The sequence below is a fragment of the Miniopterus schreibersii genome, assembly GCF_964146895.1.
Source record: "Miniopterus schreibersii genome assembly, chromosome: 17".
Classification (NCBI taxonomy): domain Eukaryota; kingdom Metazoa; phylum Chordata; class Mammalia; order Chiroptera; family Miniopteridae; genus Miniopterus; species Miniopterus schreibersii.
The window spans coordinates 7,996,393-8,015,929 of record NC_138117.1 but is presented as its reverse complement, the minus strand read 5'-3'; the positions used below and the strand labels follow the sequence as shown (position 1 = coordinate 8,015,929).

At 45.9% G+C, this 19,537-nt stretch overlaps 2 protein-coding genes across 3 annotated transcripts in view; both read left to right on the top strand.

The window, feature by feature from the left end:
• LRP12 (LDL receptor related protein 12) overlaps window positions 1-4,938 on the top strand; it is a 41,546-nt gene extending 36,608 nt beyond the window's left edge. For both annotated transcript variants that reach the window (XM_081116520.1, XM_081116519.1), the window contains one exon: window positions 2,661-4,938. In XM_081116520.1, coding sequence (XP_080972646.1) covers window positions 2,661-3,527 — 867 coding nt within the window. In that variant the 3' untranslated portion in view covers window positions 3,528-4,938. The remainder of the gene's footprint in view (window positions 1-2,660) is intronic.
• Window positions 4,939-11,265: 6,327 nt separating this feature from the next.
• DPYS (dihydropyrimidinase) overlaps window positions 11,266-19,537 on the top strand; it is a 51,845-nt gene continuing 43,573 nt past the window's right edge. The window contains exons 1-2 of the mRNA XM_081116518.1: window positions 11,266-11,618; window positions 19,032-19,190. Of these exons, the coding sequence (XP_080972644.1) occupies window positions 11,355-11,618; window positions 19,032-19,190 (423 nt within the window). The 5' untranslated portion in view covers window positions 11,266-11,354. The remainder of the gene's footprint in view (window positions 11,619-19,031; window positions 19,191-19,537) is intronic.

The following is a 19,537-nucleotide window of genomic DNA, read 5'->3' as shown; positions in this document are numbered from 1 at the left end:
AATAGAGACCATTTTCTTTTTTTGGCAAATGAGATTTCTCATTACCTTATTTGCATCTTTTAGGAAATCTTTGGTGAGAATTTATAGCTTTAAAACATTTCTCTGGATGTAATTTGCTAAGTAAATAATTTAGAATTTCCACTGCTTGGAAAAACATAAATTATGACGTCTGTATACAGTATTGTCCCTGCCAGGGAAGGTTTCCTTTTAGGTGGGAATCAGACAATTCATTTCTATCCACTCACGTCACCACTTACCACCCACCACCCCTGTGACCTTCAAGAGTGCAGCCAACTGTGAAGTTAGCAGGAGTACAGTCCACACACGACAGTCCTTCCTTCTAACACCAAGCGCAAGTTCAGGGCTTCCTAAAACCATCCTCAGGTTTGACAACTCGCTAGAAAGACTCAGAACCCACTGAAAGCTTCTGCACTCAGTGGTTATAGTTTATTACAGGGGAAGGACCCAGATTAGGTCAACCGAAGGAAGAGACACATAGGTCCGGGTTCAGGAGGGTACCGAGCATGGACCTTCCAATTGTCCTCGCCCCGTAAAGTCAGGACAGTGTTAGTCTAGACACCGATGCGTGATAGTGGGCAAGGGGTCTTGCCGACCAGGGAAGCTCACCCCAGACTCAGCATCTAGCATTTTTACTGGGGCTCCATCCATCACATAGTTGTGAGTAATGGACATATGGCTGATCTCAGCCTCTAGGCCATCCAGAGATGACTGATACTGTGGCCCAAAGTCCCACCCAACATCTCCTTGTTGGTGTGAAACTGAGCCTTCCCCTAAGGCTCAGCTTTACTGGCCCGAGGCTCCAGGCAATGACTTTCCTATCAGATGACGTTCCAAGCTAAGGTCACCTCCCGGGAGCAGGGGGTACAAGTCAGACCTCTCTGGGTAAGGTTTAATTCTTCACTACAGACCGTACCGTCTGGGGTTATCATCTACCCTGGCGAGGGAATTCTGTTTCAACAGTGTTTTAAAAATAAGGTGTTTATGAACAGCAAGCTTGATTTTATTCAGCTCATGAGATTAAACTGCCACCTTTGAAACTTCTGGTAACAAATTATCAAATTTTCATAGCAGTTTTTAAAAAGAAAAATGATCTAAATTGCCATTTTGTTCAACACAGAAATGCTTTCCGAGGAATTCTCTCTTCTGCTTCGCACACGAAAGGCGTATATAAAACTACCCTTAAGACATGCGTGGGATCCTCTCATGGAATCTAATGTTAAATTGTCAATTTTTCATTGACAGTCTGTGCTTTTCTAAGGCCAGACGCTGAACTATTCCTACGAGGGTGGCCCTTAGCTTTCTGTGAAGTATACTCCTGAGATTAGGTTCGAAAGGCCTGTGTGTAAGTCACAAATCGATTCACCAGTCGCCAAGAGCGACGGAGACCGTGTGCGGCCCCTTCTTCCTGGTGTGCACCTGGGAGGGGGAGGCAGAGGAAAACTGGATCATTGTTGGATCCAGAGACACAGAAGCATGGAACAGACTGAGGGATCTCAGGGAAGGCGGGAAGGGGGTGTGCGTGGGGAGAGATTAATCAAAGAACTTAAAGAAAAAAAAAAAAAGGGAGTATGTCAGCTCACCGTCTTTCCTGGAAATCCTGTATTTTCAGTCCTAAATGCCGGATTGATAAAAGCTGTGTTTGTCCCACATTGGAATACTACTTTTTTAGAACCACTAGATGGAGCTTAGAGACTGTCTTACATAATGGTGTAGGTTTGGTTTTTGTTTTTTTAATGACCTGTAAACTCATCTAGAAAAAAGTAGATTTTTCTTTCAGTTGGGCAGTATATACCGATTAAACCACTCCCGTATGTACTAATTAAAAATCACCAATTGCAAAGGGTAAGAATATAACTTGCGCTTAATACTAAACTGTGGAAAGTAAAATTTTATCTTTAAAGATTAAGAAGGAACTCTGATGTCTCAGATACCATTGTGTAGTGCTATCAACAAATTAATTTCTTTAGCTTTTCTTTTCCTCTGCTGTATTAAAAATATATTGATTGATTTATTCCTGTGCTATGTAGCAAATATATTAATTCCTTTATTTGTAAATCCTCAGTATCCACTCATTCAACAGATCCTTCAGAACCAACTGTGAAATACAACTTTCATGTGTTCTGGAAAGTCTCAGCCTTGTAAATCAAGTCTCACTTGTTCTGTGTTAAAAACAACAGCAGCAAAAAACAAAACAAAACAAAAACCCAAAACACAGATATGGGCCTAGTTTCCACACTGCTCTAGGTCATTTAGGGAATTCTGGTGGAGATTCTCCTACCTTCCCAGCTATAGAAGTATCAGATAATTTTATTTTTTTGACTTTGGTACACTTTGAGGATTGAATTACTGTGTGAAGTTTTAAAATCAATAGCTGTTATAATTGAGGTTAAATATCACTTTAAAGTTGCATGTGGAAAATGAAGCGTTAGGAGAATCTTACACACAGTGGGCCGTGGTCCCAGTTATAGATGAGGTTCTACAGTGGGCTGAACCTGTGTAGCCAAGGAAACTCGCTTCGTCTTCCGTAGACCTTCCCGGCGAGCGATGGCGTTTTCAGCCCCCCAGCACCTTCTTCCTGGGAGGGCCTTCAGGCGTGGTGCTCCCCCGCTGGCTGTCTAAACAACGTCCTTGTTTTGTAGGCTTCTGTGTTGGAGAACCTGAGGCTGGCCGTCCGATCTCAGCTTGGACTCACTTCCATCAGGCTTCCTATGGCAGGCAGATCCAGCAGCCTTTGGAACCGTATTTTCAACTTCGCAAGGTCACGTAATTCAGGGTCATTGGCTTTGGTCTCGGCAGATGGTGACGAGGTTGTCCCTAGTCAGAGTACCAGCAGAGAACCTGAAAGAAATCACACTCACAGAGGTTTGTTTTCCGTGGAGTCAGACGACACAGACACAGAAAGTGAAAGAAGAGATTCGGCAGGAGCATCCGGCGGGGTCGCAGCTCCTTTGCCCCAGAAAGTCCCCCCCGCCACAGCGGTAGAAGCAACAGTGGGAGCAAGTGGAAGTTCCTCAGCTCAGAGCACCCGAGGCGGCCACACAGAGAACGGAAGGGATGTGCCGGGTGCGGAACCCCCGAGTGTGAGTCCCGCACGGCACCAGCTCACAAGTGCCCTCAGTCGCATGACCCAGGGGCTGCGTTGGGTCCGGTTCACACTGGGGCGGTCCAGCGCCCCCAGCCAGAACCAGAGCCCCTTGAGACAGCTCGACCCTGGGGCCGGCGGGAGGGAGGAGGAGGACGACGTTGAGATGCTCATTCCAGTTTCCGACGGGGCTGCGGACTTGGATGCGAGCGACTGCTCCAGGCCTCTGCTTGGCCTGGCCTCCGACCAGGGACGGGGCCCGCGGCAGCCCCGCGCCGGGGCCAGCCCCGCGGGGCGGCCGGGCGGCCGGGACGGGCCCTGCGAGCGCTGCGGCGTCGTGCACACCGCCCAGGTCCCGGACCCTTGCCTGGAAGCGGCACTGAAAAGCGAGACGAGCGACGACGAGGCTTTGTTGCTCTGCTAGGTACGAGTCACCCAGGGGAGGTCACGTACAGGTTGGAGCAATATCCATTCATTGTTTCGTAACTTTACAGCTACACTAGTATTAATTTAAAGAGAAAAAAGATGCAGGGTGATTTCTTACTGTATGTTAGCCTGCATGGTTAAATTAAACGATTTGTCACTCTTTGAACTCGAGAGTTTGCTATTTTAGCAGCTAAAAATGCATTATGTATTCATATTGTTCAGTAATGTCCTTCCATTTGTTTCTAATTGTTTCATCCAGGTACTGTAGCTCATGTCATACGTATGGCTGCTGAAACTCACTTGATGTCAATTTATCCTGTGTTAGAACTATTATTTGTACAAAATATCTTCTTTTAATTGAACCCTTTCTGCTTTTGCCAATACATCTTGTAACTCAATCTACTAGATGTTAAGGTTGTTAATGTACTCCCAAGAGGGGGACCCTTCTACACACCTGTGTTTTTATTTATAGAACATTTGTCTAACTATTACTGGATTTCATCATAATAAGAGCTTGTCCAAGAGAAAAAAAACTTTGTCTAAACATTTTTCTCTTATGTTGAACATGCAGTGATGTGACATTTAGATAGTTAATGGCAAAACAAAACTCTTTTATAAAATTTTCTAACATTGACTTTAATATTCTAATATGGTACAAACCAAATGGTAAAATCACAAGTCATTTCTTTTTTCATCTCTATGTAGGGACAGGATTAAGCGAACAAAGATATTCTACTATGCATTAAATCTTGAACTTTATAAAATATGTACAGAAATTGTACAAGGTAAGTTCCAACTGGTAATGTCTTTCCCTGGTACAGGGTTGTGCTTGTATTGGACCCACGGGATTTGCACTAAAATCATATCAAGGTCTCAGATGAGTTTAGTGCATAAGCACTATCACTTTAAATACTATTATTTGCTACCACAATGACTATATATTTCCATAGCTTTTGGGGGGTAAGGGAGGCATTTTTATTACAACTTGAAATTGCTTTGCTGGTTTTATATTTATTTGTTGTATTTAAAGTCTGCATTATTATAAGAAAGTGATTTTTTTCAATATATTTTATTCATGAGGGGGATCATGCTGCCTGTTGAAAAACAAATTAAGGAATCGTTTAGATCAGCTCCCTGTTTTAAGTAGAGTGGTTTGCAAACCCCACATATTATTTTTATTGTCAGTTCCTGTTTATTTATTCTTTAGCTGTCTGTTTTTGTAGCTTAACGATTGAGTATGAAATATGTATTTGTGTGTGATTATTGCTATTTATTAAGTTTTAAATACTTTGCTGAATGTCATTTTAAAGCATGTTTGAGGTCTTGTGTATTTGTCCTGTTATGCCGTCAGGAAGAACTGACTGAAATGTTTTAATATGTATCAAAATTAAAATGACTTTTTTTGTATTGCTTTGGGGTGCTTTTTAAATCAAAGTTGATCTTTATTTTTGTTTCATTTTGGTGTATATACAGATCCAGGCCATAACATACATAGCATATCTAGAAGACAGAACATGGGGGGTGGGGCAGGGAATTCTTCATTAACTGCTTTATAGTAAAGTAGTAGCTTATCCTGGTACTGGAGGAAAGAATCCCTAAGGACCTGAATATTATTTTGTCTTTAAAAAACTGCCTCTGATTGGTGTATCTTCAAAGTTGCAGTCATTCAATCAGCTCTCTCTTTATATTATGTTTGGATGCATTTCAGACCCTTATTGAATATACTACCATGCATAGGTTTTGGGGGTTTGTTCCCTAGCATGTGTTTCGATTTTTTTTTAATTAACGAATAAATTTTCCTGGGTCAAACAGTAAAAAATAAGTCTCTCTCCTACCCCTGACACCCATCTTTTAGTTCCCTTTCAAAGAGGTAGATACTAATACCAGATTCTCCTATACCCCTCCAGAAATACCACATAGATACATGGATATATCCACATATATATAAATGATACATATAGTAAGGCAAATTGTATCATACTATGCATACTTTTTCTTTACCATTTTTCAAAGAAAAAATTTATCAGAGTTGAGTTGTTTATCATTACCCAAGGGCATGCTTTTACTGACTTAGAGAGGAAGGGGGAGAGAGAGAGAGAAACATCGATGTGAGAGTGAAGCATTGATTGGTTGCCTCCCACACACGTCCCAACTGGGGCTCGAACCCACAACCCAGGTATGTTCCCTGACCAGGAATCAAACCCACGACCTCTTCGTGTATGGGAATATGCTCCAACCAACTGAGCCACACTGGCCAGGGCATATTTGAGTTTTAATATTAAAAGTAGAGTTGGGTAGTCCAGCCAGTGTGGCTCAGTGGTTGAGCATCAACCCATGACCCTGGAGGTCACGGTTCAATTCCCAGTCGAGGCACATGCCCGGGTTGTGGGCTCCATCCCCAGTGGGGGGGGTGCAGGAGGCAGCCGATCGATGACTCTCTCATCACTGATGTTTCTCTCTCTCCCTCTCCCTCTGCCTCTCTCTGAAATCAATAAAAGCTAATTTTTAAAAAGGAAAGTTAGGTATTTCTATTATTTGATTTTTTCACATTAAAGCATTGATCTATCCTGAATTTAAGTCTCTACCTTTTCCCCCAAGTTATCCTAGTTATCCCAAACCTGTTTATTAAATAAACCCATCCTTCCTTTACTGTTTGAAATGACCCCTTTATCATATAGTAAATTTCCACGTTATTGGTCTGTGCTTTTAGACTCACATTCTGTTCCCTTCAGTTTTTTTTTTTGTACTAGTCCCACACTGTTTTAATAACTAATTTTATGTGTTTCAAATATCCTTCCTTATTTTCCCATCTTAACTTGATAGAATCAACTTGCTGAGTTCTGCAAAACAAATCCTTATTGGTATTTTTATTTTTTTAGACAGTTTTACTTCTATAGATTGTGAAATTTGACATAACTAGTATGTTAAATCTTCTGTCTAAATCATGGTGCCCTATCTTAAAAGGTGCCCATTTGTCTTGTTTACTTCAGGTATGTTTTACATTTTGCTTTACAGATATACCTTGTATATTTTTTTAGTTTATTAGGAATTTCATCATTTTTGTTATGATTACTAAGTTCTTTCTGTTTATAATTTAGTCTGATTTGGTATATATGAAGGCTAATGATTTATTTATGTTTATCTTCTACCCAGCTACCCAACTCCCATTTTCTTATACTATATAATAACCGTATGTCAATAGAGAGAAGGCCACCAGGAGTGGCTGAGGAATTTGTTGGGCAAACGGAAGGCATGGTCTTCTCAAGAAGCCGCCTAGTGGTTTACTTCAGCATTACCGTTACTTACTTTGCAAAACAAAGGAGTTCAATACTTGTTTTTTGCAACAAATGAACTTCTTTGAAAGCAAAACTGTAAATTAAATAGTAAGTGAGGCTGAATCTGAGTTTGGAGCTCCGTAGAAATCTAAAAGAAACTTAACTGTGTCCTTATTACTGTGTTCTCATTAAAAATCCCTCCCCGGAGCCCCGCGCTGTAACACTGACAGGGTGGAAATGAAGTTGGGCTCTTCTTATGTTCCACTGTGCTCGGTGGCAGGTCATCGAAGGTAAATATGATGCAGTTCCCTTTTCCAGAAGTTCACGGGTTAGTGCCCTTAAGTACACAGACAGGTGCTTAGGTGGTAGTGTAGCCGCGGAGAAACTTCATTTCTTTACTGACCTTCCCCCCTTTGTTTTCCATCCACACCGGCCCCATCCAGCCTCATCCAGCACCCGACCCACCTGCCTCCTCCCTTGCCCATTCTTTTAACGGTTAGGCCCTCAGGACAGTGACGTCCTGGTCAGCAAATAATCTTAGGGACAAAGCCTCTGTCAAACTAGAGGTAAAATCAGGGTGTCAGCTGTGTTTCACCTCCAGGCCCAGAAAAGTGGTGGAACCAGACAAAGTGACACTACCTATGGCTCGCATCAGGACCAGATGTACTGATGAGCTACCTTAGCACCCACCAGTCAGTAGAGACCACGACCCTGACCTTGACCCTGACTCCCTTTGTCACCATGATTCATGATTTTTTCCCGTGTAACCCATCTCTGGGAAGCCAGGTCTTGGAGCGTGAGCTAACCTGTCTGGGCATGGGCCACTTCCTAGAAATAAACCCTTACTTTCTTTGCTGCAAACTCCTGTTCGTGTCATATCGGCCTTTGATGCTCGCAGGCAAATGGACCCCTTTAGTCCCGTAACAGTAAACAGCATCCTTCACCTACGTTTTCACTGCGTTCACCATGTCTGGCACTAAATACCTCTTACAGTAAAAAAGTAATTTTCTTTCAACAAATATTTAAGATGAACAACATTTTTAATGAAGAAGGAATATATACAACTCCATCGCTTCCCAGTTATAGTAGCGAAATAAAAGCATAATATTAGATAGCACAGAGAGTGCAGAGGCAGTGAGCCCGGGTGGGACAAGTCCAAGTTATGAGGAGCCACACCCTGACTTCTGTCTCTCCGCGCCTCATGCTTTGTCTTTTACAGTGAGTCCTCCCACATCTGGGACATCAGAGTCCCAACATTGTCATGTCTACAGAACAGTCGGTTGAGGGTCAACCCGGGCACCAAGAGGTTATGGGTTCAGTTCCCGGTCAGGACACATGCCCAGTTTGCGGGCTCGATTCCTGGTAGGGGCCTGCAGGAGGCGGCATATCAAAGTTTCTCTCTCACGTTAATGTTTCTCCATCTCCCTCTCTCTCTAAAATCAATAAAAAAAATTTTTTTAAAAAATTAGTCCTCTGGGAAGTACAGTAGTTCTTCCTTATCTGCAGTTTCACTTCCAGTGGTTTCAGCTGTCTACAGTCATCTGTGGTCTGAAAATATTAAGTGGAACATTCCAGAAATAAACAACTCATACGTTTTTAATTGCATGCCCTTCCGAGTAGAGTGATGAAATCTGTCTTGCTCAGTCCTGGGTTTGGTACTATCTGCGGTTTCAGGCATCCACTGGGCTCTTGGAATATAGCCCCCATGGATACAGGGGGACTCGCGGAATGTGTTCTCAGATTTTGATCGCTCAATCAAACTGATTGTTTCACCAGCAAGAAGAGTGCAAAACAGCAGGAGTCTTGTCCCCCGCCTCCCTCCCAGTGCCAACACCAGCTCCCTAATGCTTGCTCCCTGCCCGTCGAGGGTCCCGCGTGTCTGTGGGGAGTGTCTGAGTAGGGCAACGAAAAGGGAGGTGCAGGTGTCCTGAGGACACACTTCCCCTCTGAGAACGTTTGCCCAGGCACAGCCTTCCAGCTGGTGTGGGACCGCAATGGCCAGAAAAGGGGGGTGACCCCCTCTGCCAGCCCACATTTCTCCTTAAACGGGCCCACCCCTCTCTTCTGTTGCTGTTAGTGAATCTCAATGAGCCATTTCCTACCACTTCGGTGACATTCTGCAAACCCTGTTTTCTGATAAAAGTCAGAGTTAATTAAACGTGGGAAGTTTGTTTTGTGCCGTGTTGCAGGGCATTTCATGATATTAAGCGTCTAAGATAAGGAAACCTTTGAAATCATTTATCTGGACAGTTTCAGAAAGGATGTCACAACCACCCCGACATCCGATCATATTTTCCCAGGGTCCTGCGTACTTGTAGAGCTTGCAGGAGCTTCATCATACTCATAATTACTCCTTTCCCCTTTACACAATGGTCTTTTGACAATAATTGCATAACCTTCTTGGGTTTCTTTTTCTTGGCTTGACAGCCAAATCTTTATGGAACTTGAAATTATAGGTGCTTTCTAATGCTTGATCACTGTGAGGCTTGTGCAGGCTGAAGCTTGAGGAAATTTGGCAATGATATTGAAAAGGCCATCTCAAGGTCATGTGTGACCACCTAGTCTCCAGACTCAAAAGTACCTTCCCAGGCTGTCAGCTGACAATGACAAAAGACCCAAAGTAAACCAGCTTCAGCAAACAGTGGAAGACCTAGGGAAGGGGACTTCAGGCATGGCTGTTTTCAGGAGCTCCAGCAATGTCCTGAGAACCCAGTCTCTTTCCATCTCTCCACCTGTTCTCTGTGTTGGCTCTGTCCACAGGACTGTGTCCCTGTGTTGTCTAGAGGCTGCCAGAGGCCTCTTGTTTACACCCTCCCGGATTCAAGTCCAACAGAAAAGAACAAACTTTTCAGCTGCTCAACCTTGCAGAAGTCTTAAGGTCCACTCTCACTGGGCCCAGTCAGCCTGCCTGGCACAGGTACCCATCCCTGAGCCCATCGGTGTGGCTGTGAGGATTTCCTGTTGCGACTGGCAGAACTTAGCTGAGCAGGTCAGTCCCAGAGCCAGAGGTCCCATCAGTTCAGTCAAGGAAAGTGGATTTCCCACCACAGACACTGCCGTGACTGTTAGCAGGGTAAGGACAAGAAAAGATGCCAGAACAGCAGGTGCCCACCGCATGCCAACCTTTCTGCAGCATCTGGTCTTGGTGCCCTCGAGGCCCGGCATCGCTGCCTTCCCTACACGGCGCTGTCTGGTCTCCCCGAGCGCCGGGAAGGGATGGCCCACGGTTGTCCAACCCTGTCCCCCTAGCTTAACCTCACGGAGTTCAGACTCGGGTTGTTATTACCGCCTCTGCACCTCTGCCTACTCTGTTCCCTCAGCCTAGGACACCGTTCCTCTCCCATCCCTCATTTCTGCATGTTCATGTCCTTTATATTCTGGTTCAAATACCTCTTTGTGAAACGTCCATGTTTCATTTTCTTCAAGGTAGAAATAAACTCTCCCTTTCCTCTAAACTCTTACTATCCCCTCTCAAAGGGAGAAATTGCCGCTTTAGACGGTCCGTTACGTGTTGAAATACGCGTGTGTCACTGGCTCTTCGCTCCTTGAGCTCCAGAAGGTGACTTATCTTTATCCCTTACCCCTGTGTGCACCCCCCTTCCCGGCTGGCCTCACACAGCCGGTACTTGCGGAACAGCTGTGTGGGGACCGCGCCTCCCCTTTTATTAAGGCGCATTCACAGGGTCAGCACATCTGCTCCTCAAAGCCCACCTGCAGGGGAAGGAAGATAGTACCTTAGTTTTCTATGTGGGGGTATGGACCAGTTTTATACCAAAAGGATAAAAGACTTAACTGAAGCCTTCCAGGCTGGTTTTGTGGAAAGCTGGGAGGGGAAAAAACAACAACAAAACCAAACCTAGACCTTTGGAGTCGCGTCACCTGTCGTTTCCCAGGAACAGCGCTGGTGTGTGCTGCTGGTTCAGACTGGAGAGCAGGGGGCCCGAGCCGTTTTCCTCAAATCCATTGAACATTCCCTCCGAGCCGTGGGCTCAGCTGCTGGGACCGCCTGGCCATTTGCTCCTGTGCAAAGGATATTTAGAAGGAAGCCCAGGTTGAGTGGTTCTCTCTGGCTCAGTGTGGGTGTTTTCACGGCTGCTGCTGGTGGCGGTGGTCGCGCCCACCGCGGCCGTGGGGGGTTGTGGGGTGGGGGAGGGGGTGTTTGTGGGGTGGGGGTGGGGGTTGTGGGGGGGACGGGGGGTTGGGGGGGTGAGGTGTGGGGGTTTGGGGGGGATGCACAGACCCACTGCGCACCAGGTGGATTTCGCTCCCTAAGGCATCCTTCGCTTTTAAAACTCCAGGCTCTGCCCGTAGCCGGTTCCGGGGGCCCAGCAGCGCCCGGGTCGGAGCCCTGCTGACTCCTGTCCTGCCCCCCGTTGGGCGCCGGCCCAGCTGTCCTGGGGGTGGAGCCGGCACCCGGAGGCCAGTTGAAAAACCGGCCCCGGCGCCCCGGGCTCCGCGCTCGACCCTCGTTTGGAGCCGCGGCCGGAGCCTGGACGGTCCCCGGGTCTCCGCCCCGCGCCCGCGCCCCGCGCCCGCGCCCCGCGCCCGCCATGGCCGCGCCGTCCGGGCTGCTGATCCGCGGGGGCCGCGTGGTCAACGCCGACCGCTCGCAGGTGGCCGACGTGCTGGTGGAGGGCGGCCGGGTGCGGGCGCTCGGCCGCGACCTGCTGCCGCCGGGGGGCGCGCCCGCGGGGCTGCGGGTCCTGGACGCGGCGGGCCTGCTGGTCCTGCCGGGCGGCATCGACACGCACACGCACATGCAGTTCCCCTTCATGGGCACGCGGTCCGTGGACGACTTCCACCAGGGCACCAAGGTACCGCCCGCGCCCCCGCGCCCTCTGCGCTCCAGCCGCCGGGCACCGCGCGTCCGGAGCTGCGGGAGGCTCCCCGCGCCGCGCCCCGCCCCCGGCCCTCCTGGGGCGTCAGCCCGCCTGCTACCCCCGCTGCCTCCACTGGAGTAACTGGGCCGGTCTGAGCCGTGGGCGCCCTGCCCTCGGCCTCTCTGCACCCGGTAGCCTGGACCCCCGTTTTCCGTGGTGCTCTATGGAAAGCCACCAGCCTTCCGGATGCCAGCTTGACGCCCCCAGACCTCGCTCCCCGCCCCCCATTTCCAGCCAGAACCAAAAGAGCCCTTTGCGGGTAGTGACCGTCTTGGCTCGGACTGAGCGCTGCGTGGGGCGCGGAGAAGTCCGCGGGGGCGAGGAGCCCGCGTGGGCACAGTGTCTGCCCCCCCCCCCCCGTGGGACTATCGCAGCCCTGCCGCGGGTTCCAGGTGTGAGCCCCGAGGCACGCGCCCTTGCATCAAGGCGGCTGGTCCCCTCTCCTCTGGCCTTGCCCCTGTGGACACTAAATGCAGCCTGGGGCTCCCGCTGCTGGAGCACCTGCTGATGGTGCAGGAGAATCAGGTCACCACCCCCAGGGGCCCCCACCCCACCCCCACCCCGGGTGAGAGCTTGGCTTTCCGCAGACACCAAGGCCTAGAGGCCCTGGTCAATGGGCAGGACCTTAGGGTTTCTCCAAGGCTCCTGCAGGCGGGACGGGGAGCCGAGCCCGCGGCCTTGCTGGGCCCTGGGCTGGACTCCACCCGGCGCTCCCCTAAAGCCAAACCCTCCCGCTCCCTGGGGCCTGTGTTCTGGGCTGTGTGAGGGACCTGATCCTTCCAAAGCAAAAGTATCCACACCCTCGAGGCCTAGGCTCTTCGCTCAAGGATGTGCTTGAGGTTTTCCACCAGGGGGACCCCCCCCCCCATGTTCCCCAAGCATCTATGAGACCAGAGTATTTAACAGGAAAAAAAAGAATGATTTGACCCAGAGAAGGGCCTGGGGCGAGCTGCTCACACCAACCAGAAGCCTGCCTCCCAGTTACTGATTGTCAGCCTTCTCCTTGGGGGCAACGGTCAAAGTCTCCTGTAAGGCAGACCGTTGTTTGTCTTGGAAACTGATCTTTTGCTAAAAACTGAAATTTGCTAAATTTCAATGAACTTAGTTTTATACTTTATGTAAAATGTTCAGATGTCAAAGCCATGCAAATTATAAACAATTAGAAAAACAGGACCATAGAAAGAAGACTGTTACTATGATCTCCCCTGACAACCGACATTTGGGTGTATTGCCTCTGTGCTTCCCAGAAGGCTTCACTGAACTAACTGGGATTGCATTGCGTGTGAGTGTGTGTGTGTGTGTGTGTATGTGTGTGTGAGTGTGTGTGTATGTGTGTATATATGTGTGCATGTGTGCGTGTTTGTATGTGTGTGTGCATGTGTATGTGTGCATATGTGTCTGTGTGTTTATGTGTGTGTGCACATGTGCATGTATGTGTGTGTATGTGTGCGTGTGTGTGTGCACGTGTGTGTGTGTGTATACCTGTATATGAAATTCTCTAACCTGTTTTCAGTTGTAGCACAAGCTCTTCCTGTTATAGACTCACCATTAACAAAGTGCTTTGTTGACATCAGGGCATCCCATCGACACCCCCACTTGCCAGGTGGGAGCTGCTGTTTCTGACCATGGGTTTGCCAAGCCACTAGCACCATTTCCCCTCATCAGTTCCCTTTCTCACACAGGGTTCTAGGGGAAGCAGCCAAGAAGGGCTGGAATGCTGTGGGGGAGGGACATTCCTTTGCTGTGGAGGGCCTGGGGTTGAGAGAGAAGCTCACCCAAGGTAACCCAATGGGAAGAGGGAGCTGGTGGGACACACGGGGCCCTTGCTTGTACCTAGCACATGGTCCAGGTGCACACCGTTGTCCTGGGTGAGCTTCTTCAGAGTTCAGCTGGCTACTCCAAATAAATGTCGACATAAGGGTTGTCCAAACCTGTAAAGGATTTTCATGAGTTTATTTGGGCCAAACTTATGACAATGACCAGGAAGCAATGACAGTTTGCTGTTCCTTTTATGATTTGAGATTAAGGAGGGGATGTAAGGAAGATTATATGAAGGTGGGAGAAAGCAAGGTAGGGTTGGGTTACAGGGTATTTAACAAGATTATGCTCTCTCTTGAGGGTACTTATGCTTATTTCAAAGGTTAGCAATTTACGATCAGCTTACTTTCTGGAGAACCCCTTTCCATCCACAGTGCTTTCAGGAGGTGTGTCCCAAAAGGCTAGACCACGAGATCAATAGCTGTTTGCTTTTTGCATCCACCAAGCTGATCATGTATAATATCAGACAAAGAGTAGGGATACTATTGTGGTATTCTATTCATTGATTACTAGATTGTGAGGGGGCCCAATTTAAAAAATGAAATACCTGTATAGGTCAACCAAAGGCTACATATTTTGTAAATCTAATTCATGTGAGAGGTTGGTTTAGAGCCTATCATTAATTTATTTAATTAAATGTAAAAGCTTTCTATCTGATATAACAATGAAAATAATGTTCTGCTTTAAAGAAATCATATTTCATTTTGTTGGGTCTATACTGGGTGCCTGGTGGTCTTTTAATAATTTAATATCTGTGAGGAAAGACAATGGGATTTTTTATTCAAATGGATATTGTGAATTAGATAAACTGAAGGAATTGTGGCCTTATTTTTACTATATCTTGTGGCAAGAGGTCGAGTTACAAGAGCTCAGCCAGTTTTTAAATATATATACTTATATTCAGACATATATGCAACTTGGAGTAGTTGGACTCGCATTAAAAACCTGGCAGCATCAATAGCTGGAGGAAGAATCTTTTTTTAAGTTGGGAAAACACTCAGAACACTTTTTTTTTTTTTTTTTTTGTAAAGGACAAAAAGTCCTCAGAATTATCAAGAAAGAAAATTAGACTTTGCTCTGAAACTTTCTGGTAAAATGCCATCAAGATGATCCCCTATAATAAGGCAGTGCAAGGTATGTGATTAAGCACCCACTGATGGTTGTATTTATAGAGCTCCTTACCTTGTAGAAGAGCAGTGCTCAGGAAACTTGGTTGCAAACCAAATCCCTTTTTCTGGTGCTTGCTGGAGCTCCAGGCTGGGCTTCCAGGCTTTGCGGGCTGACTGTGTGACCTTGAGCAAGTCACTTCCTCTCTCAGGGCTGTCAGCCTTCCCTTATCTGCAAAATGAAGCATTGATTAGAAGAACAACTTCAATTAAAAAATATTTTTAAAGCTAATGAAAAACAATATATAGGCATCATCCAGCCCTTAGGAAAATTCTGGAGCATTATAGATGTTCGATATATATTGATTGAATGAGTAAACTGTTGTTTTTGTTTTTGTTTTTTTAAGGAAAAGAGTACAAAGAGAAATATTCAAATCACCTATAATTTTAACATTTTGCTTTCTATCCTTTCCGGTTGTTTCCTTTTGTGGGGCATCTAAACAGTTTTCCTTCCACTCAGTTGTGCATACTCTCTGGAGTCAGCTTTGTTCAGTAAGCACTTCCCCTGGCCGTGACTGTCATTGAGGAACTCGGTTTCCGCGGCCTAGTCAGCCTCTCCGAGTCAGGCCTGAGTCTCAAAGCTTCCCCTCCGGTCGCGAGGTCTCCCCTGCCCCAGGCTTTCATTTCTGCCTTTCTGAAGATGCCACAACCTGATGTCCCATAAGCACCTCAAGCTCAGCCTGTTCCTTCCCTCCAAGCCCCTCACCCATTTTTTTATCCTGTTTCCCAGACTGTTAGCAGCTTCCCTCTCTTCTTTTCAGCGTTGGACATTTCAACAGTCTCCAGTGTTTTGTTTTGTTTTTGTTTTTGCTTGTGTATAACAACCCAGTGGACATCATTACTCAGATCCATGGTGATCGACTTAGAAATCAGCCCTCGGAGTGAAATGTCAGGGCCGGTGGGTACTAGATACATCTTTAAGGAGTTTCTATACGTCCATCCAGATTGCTCTTTCATTTCTGCTCCCACGAGCAATACAGGGGACACTATAATTCTCATTTCACTGCAGCCTAGCTACCTGTGAATATTGACTTTAAAAAAATCAATGCCAATTTCATAGGAGCAACAGAATTTCTTAATGTTTTTATTCTTAATGTTTTTAAACGAGCGTTTCTTTGATGGCTGGTGAGGCTGAGCTTTGGAACCCCTCAATGTGCCAGCTCGCATGTTCCAGCTCTGGGTGCATCATTCTGTGATTTCCTTGGGTGGCTCCTTATTGATTACAAAGTTGATCTTTACACTATTAATTAGAGGAAGAAAAAAAAATCCTCTCAAATATTAATTTGAAACTGCCCGATGTTAAGTACGGCTTTGGCCCTGCTGAGGGCATTGTATGTTAGGGATTAGCTCACTGACCTTGACAGAATCGAGGGCTTGCCTTCTTCCAGCTTCCATGCTTGAGATCTTGATGCTTTTCAGTCCCGCCACTCTTTCCTCCTTCATTTGCCGGGGCTGGATGTTTTCAGTGTCACGCAGAAATAGTGTAGAAATTAAGGTTTCCACGATGCTGCTGTCGGGGAGGAAAAACTTTTTTCTGTAACCTTTTAGTTTTAGGGTTTGCAAATTAAACTAAGTCAGTCTTCCCCACTGGTGACACTTCTGGACCCTGTCACTGCCATCTAATGTAGAATAACCCTAAACTAAGGCTATTCCAAGTTGATAGTTTCCATTAATTCAGTCAACAAACCCTTCTTGGGAAGCCACTAAGTGCCAGGCATTGTGGTTGGGGTGATAGACATGAAAACCATGTGTTCGTTCTCAGTGGCAGACAGCTCGAGGTTATGGAGCTGCAACTTTACCTGGCCTTAATAAGAAATTATATACGATGGACTGTTGGGCTTGCAGACTTAACTTTGATGACTGGGACTATTGTTAACTGAATACTTGAGGTCTGGCATTTTCCCTTTTGTGAAGTCGCCAGTCGCAATGGCTTGCATCACCAAATTGTGTTTTTAGTAGGTTATTTGGCTAAGTGAGCTTCGGTAATTACCCAGGGCAACTCCTCACCACTTTGGGCTCCTCTTTCCACATGGCAAGTAACAAATTGACGGAGGACACTACAACATGCCAGTTCCATTTTGTTTACCTAATAGAGAAAGTGCATGTTCTAGGGACAGGGGTGAGGTCCTGAATCCTAAGGATGTGTTCACAGATAGAAAGCACAGACCTTAAAAATTAGCTTAAAATAGCCCTAGCTGGTTTGGCACAGTGGTTAAAGAGTCAGCCCTCGGACTGAGGGGTCCCTGGTTCGATTCCGGCCAAGGACATGTAACCTCGGTTGCAGGCTTGATCCCCCGCCCCGGATAGATTGGATTTGGGGGTGTAGGGAAAGAGAAAGGTAAAGTTCAAGGGTGACTCTAAGTCTGGTTTGCACAGCTGGATAAGTGATGGTATGATTAGTGTTTCACACTTGGGGACATAGGAGATAAGCTTGCTGAGGCGATGCAGCAGGCATCTTTCCAAAGCCAAATGTGCTTCTGGAGTTGAAACACAAATTGGGGTCATAAAGCTTGTTTTCATAAGTCTTAGTGACTACAAGAAAGCTAAAAATTCAGTCAGCGTTTTTCTCCCTACAGCTCAAATGCACTGTTGGACTTTTTTGTTTGTTTGTTTGACTTGGGTTGAGCAAGTCCTGTGATTGATTTTAGTGAAACAAAGTCACTTGTTTCAGGATGAGCTTAGAAATACAAAAAATGAAGAAAATGCTTGGGATGCTTTCAGCAATGATTTACAACCAAATACATTCTTAAATAAAATCTTGTGTTATGTAAAATTATGACCCCACTGTTAGTTGGAGTTTATCTCAATTTATATTCTATCACATTTGCACCTGAGACAGCACATGCTGTCTTCCTAGCAAAAGAAGCTTTAGATAAACTGGACAGTTTTCAAGGGAGAACAGCCAAGGTAATTAGGAGCTGAAAGAATTGATTTACGAGCCCAGATGAGAAAAGGTAAATGCGTTTTATATGGCTAACTACAAATAAAAGGGGAGCGAAGTCAATCAGCAGTAAAAACAAAGGAAACAATTAGGTTTTATATAGAAATATGAAAGAAGTGTTCATCTTTTGCTGGCTCTCCCTCCTCTAAGCTCTCTTCATTCTTAGATGTTGGGTAAAGCTGGCGGAACATTTTGTGAATTTGTGAAGTAAGCCTAGAAGCAGCTGATGCTGAAAGAAATTAAACAAATACTGAAAATATCTAAAGTGGGCTGGGACTGTGTTGTTCTAACCAGCTGGTTCACTGGATAAAGCTGATTATCCATGAGTAATAGCTTTATGAAGGCAAAGAATCCCTGGTATGGGCCCTTCCTTATAAATCTTTAGGGGGCCATTATCATTAGCGATTGTCACACTGATGAACATCACATGAGCTTAATAAAATTGCATTTCATTTGTGAATTCATAATTCATAGTTGAATGAGATTTGTTTTGTCTTGCATGGCTTTTGGTTTCCTAAACGTTTCAGTGATTTTGCCAACCTCTGCATCTCTCCAAGTGATGATTCACGTAATGACCCGGGTCCCCGGGTTGGAAAGCAGATGACACTAAACGGAAGATGGGAGAAGGGGGAATGGTCTGCATGGGGTAGAGGCCAAGAGCAGACTGAATGGAAGACCTCCGGCTCAAGGTTGTATCTTCTTCCATGTTACCAATGAGAATTTATCAGCTGTGTGACCTTGGAGAGTCATTTGACATCTCTGGGCCTCAGTATTCTCAACTGTAAAATAGGATGGCAATTCCTACCTCTCAGGCTGTAGCAAGGCTTAATTAAATAAGCTCATGAGTACAAGATGCTTAACCCAGAACTGGGTATTTAAACAAGCACATCTTTCAAGAGGCAAATCAGTCTTGAGAGGAGCAGGTCCCCTTCCCACCTTGGGGGATCCACTCTTATCAGGATTAGAGATCTGCAGCCCTGGCACGTGGCTCATTACGCCTGGTTTTCCTGACACTTCTCCATTTTGGTTTTTCTTTAGAGTCCCCCCTTGGTTTTCTTTGGATCAAAGCCATTTTCATTTCATCAGACATGCCATTCTTTTTCACAGAAGCAACTCCAGCAGTTTTATTATTTTTATTTTATTTTATTTTTTATTTTTATAAGCATTTATTTGAGCCAAACTGAGGACAATGTCAGAAAGCAAGATCTCAAATGCTCCCCTCCAGCAGTTTTAATACTTCAAATTTTAATTTATGTCAAGTCTACTTATGTCCCTCGGGGTCTTTTAAAGGCAGCATCTTGGTGCATTTTCCCGGACCCATCAAGTTTGCCCAAGTGATTGCAAATGCATGTTGCTCAAGGAGATAAATGACTTCAGCAGAAAACTGATGTCTCACCTGTTGAAACCCTCTTGTGATTCCAGGCTGCCCTGGCAGGAGGCACCACCATGATCATCGATTTTGCCATTCCTCAGAAAGGCAGTTCCCTCATCAAAGCCTTCGAGACCTGGCGAAGCTGGGCTGATCCCAAAGTCTGCTGCGACTACAGCCTTCACGTGGCAGTGACGTGGTGGAGCGACCAGGTGAGCCACCTGGGGGTCTAGTTTCTTTTTAGTTCCCTAATGTCAAAACCTAGGAAACTGGTGGATGACTGGAGGTCAGAATTGGAGGGAAGACTTTTCATTGCCTGTTCTTTTGTACCTTTTGAATTTTGATTCCCGTGAAGTGTTGTCAATTTCCAAAACTAAAATTTAAAAAATCTTATACAGATGATAGCAAATATCCTTCATAATAATTCACAATAGCTTTTCCTAATATTTAATTCATGACATGTAATTTTAAAAAGTACTGACCTCCCATTCTGGCTGGTGTTCTCAGTGGTTAGAGCATTGGCCTGCACACCTAAGGGTCTCGGATTCAATTTCTGGTC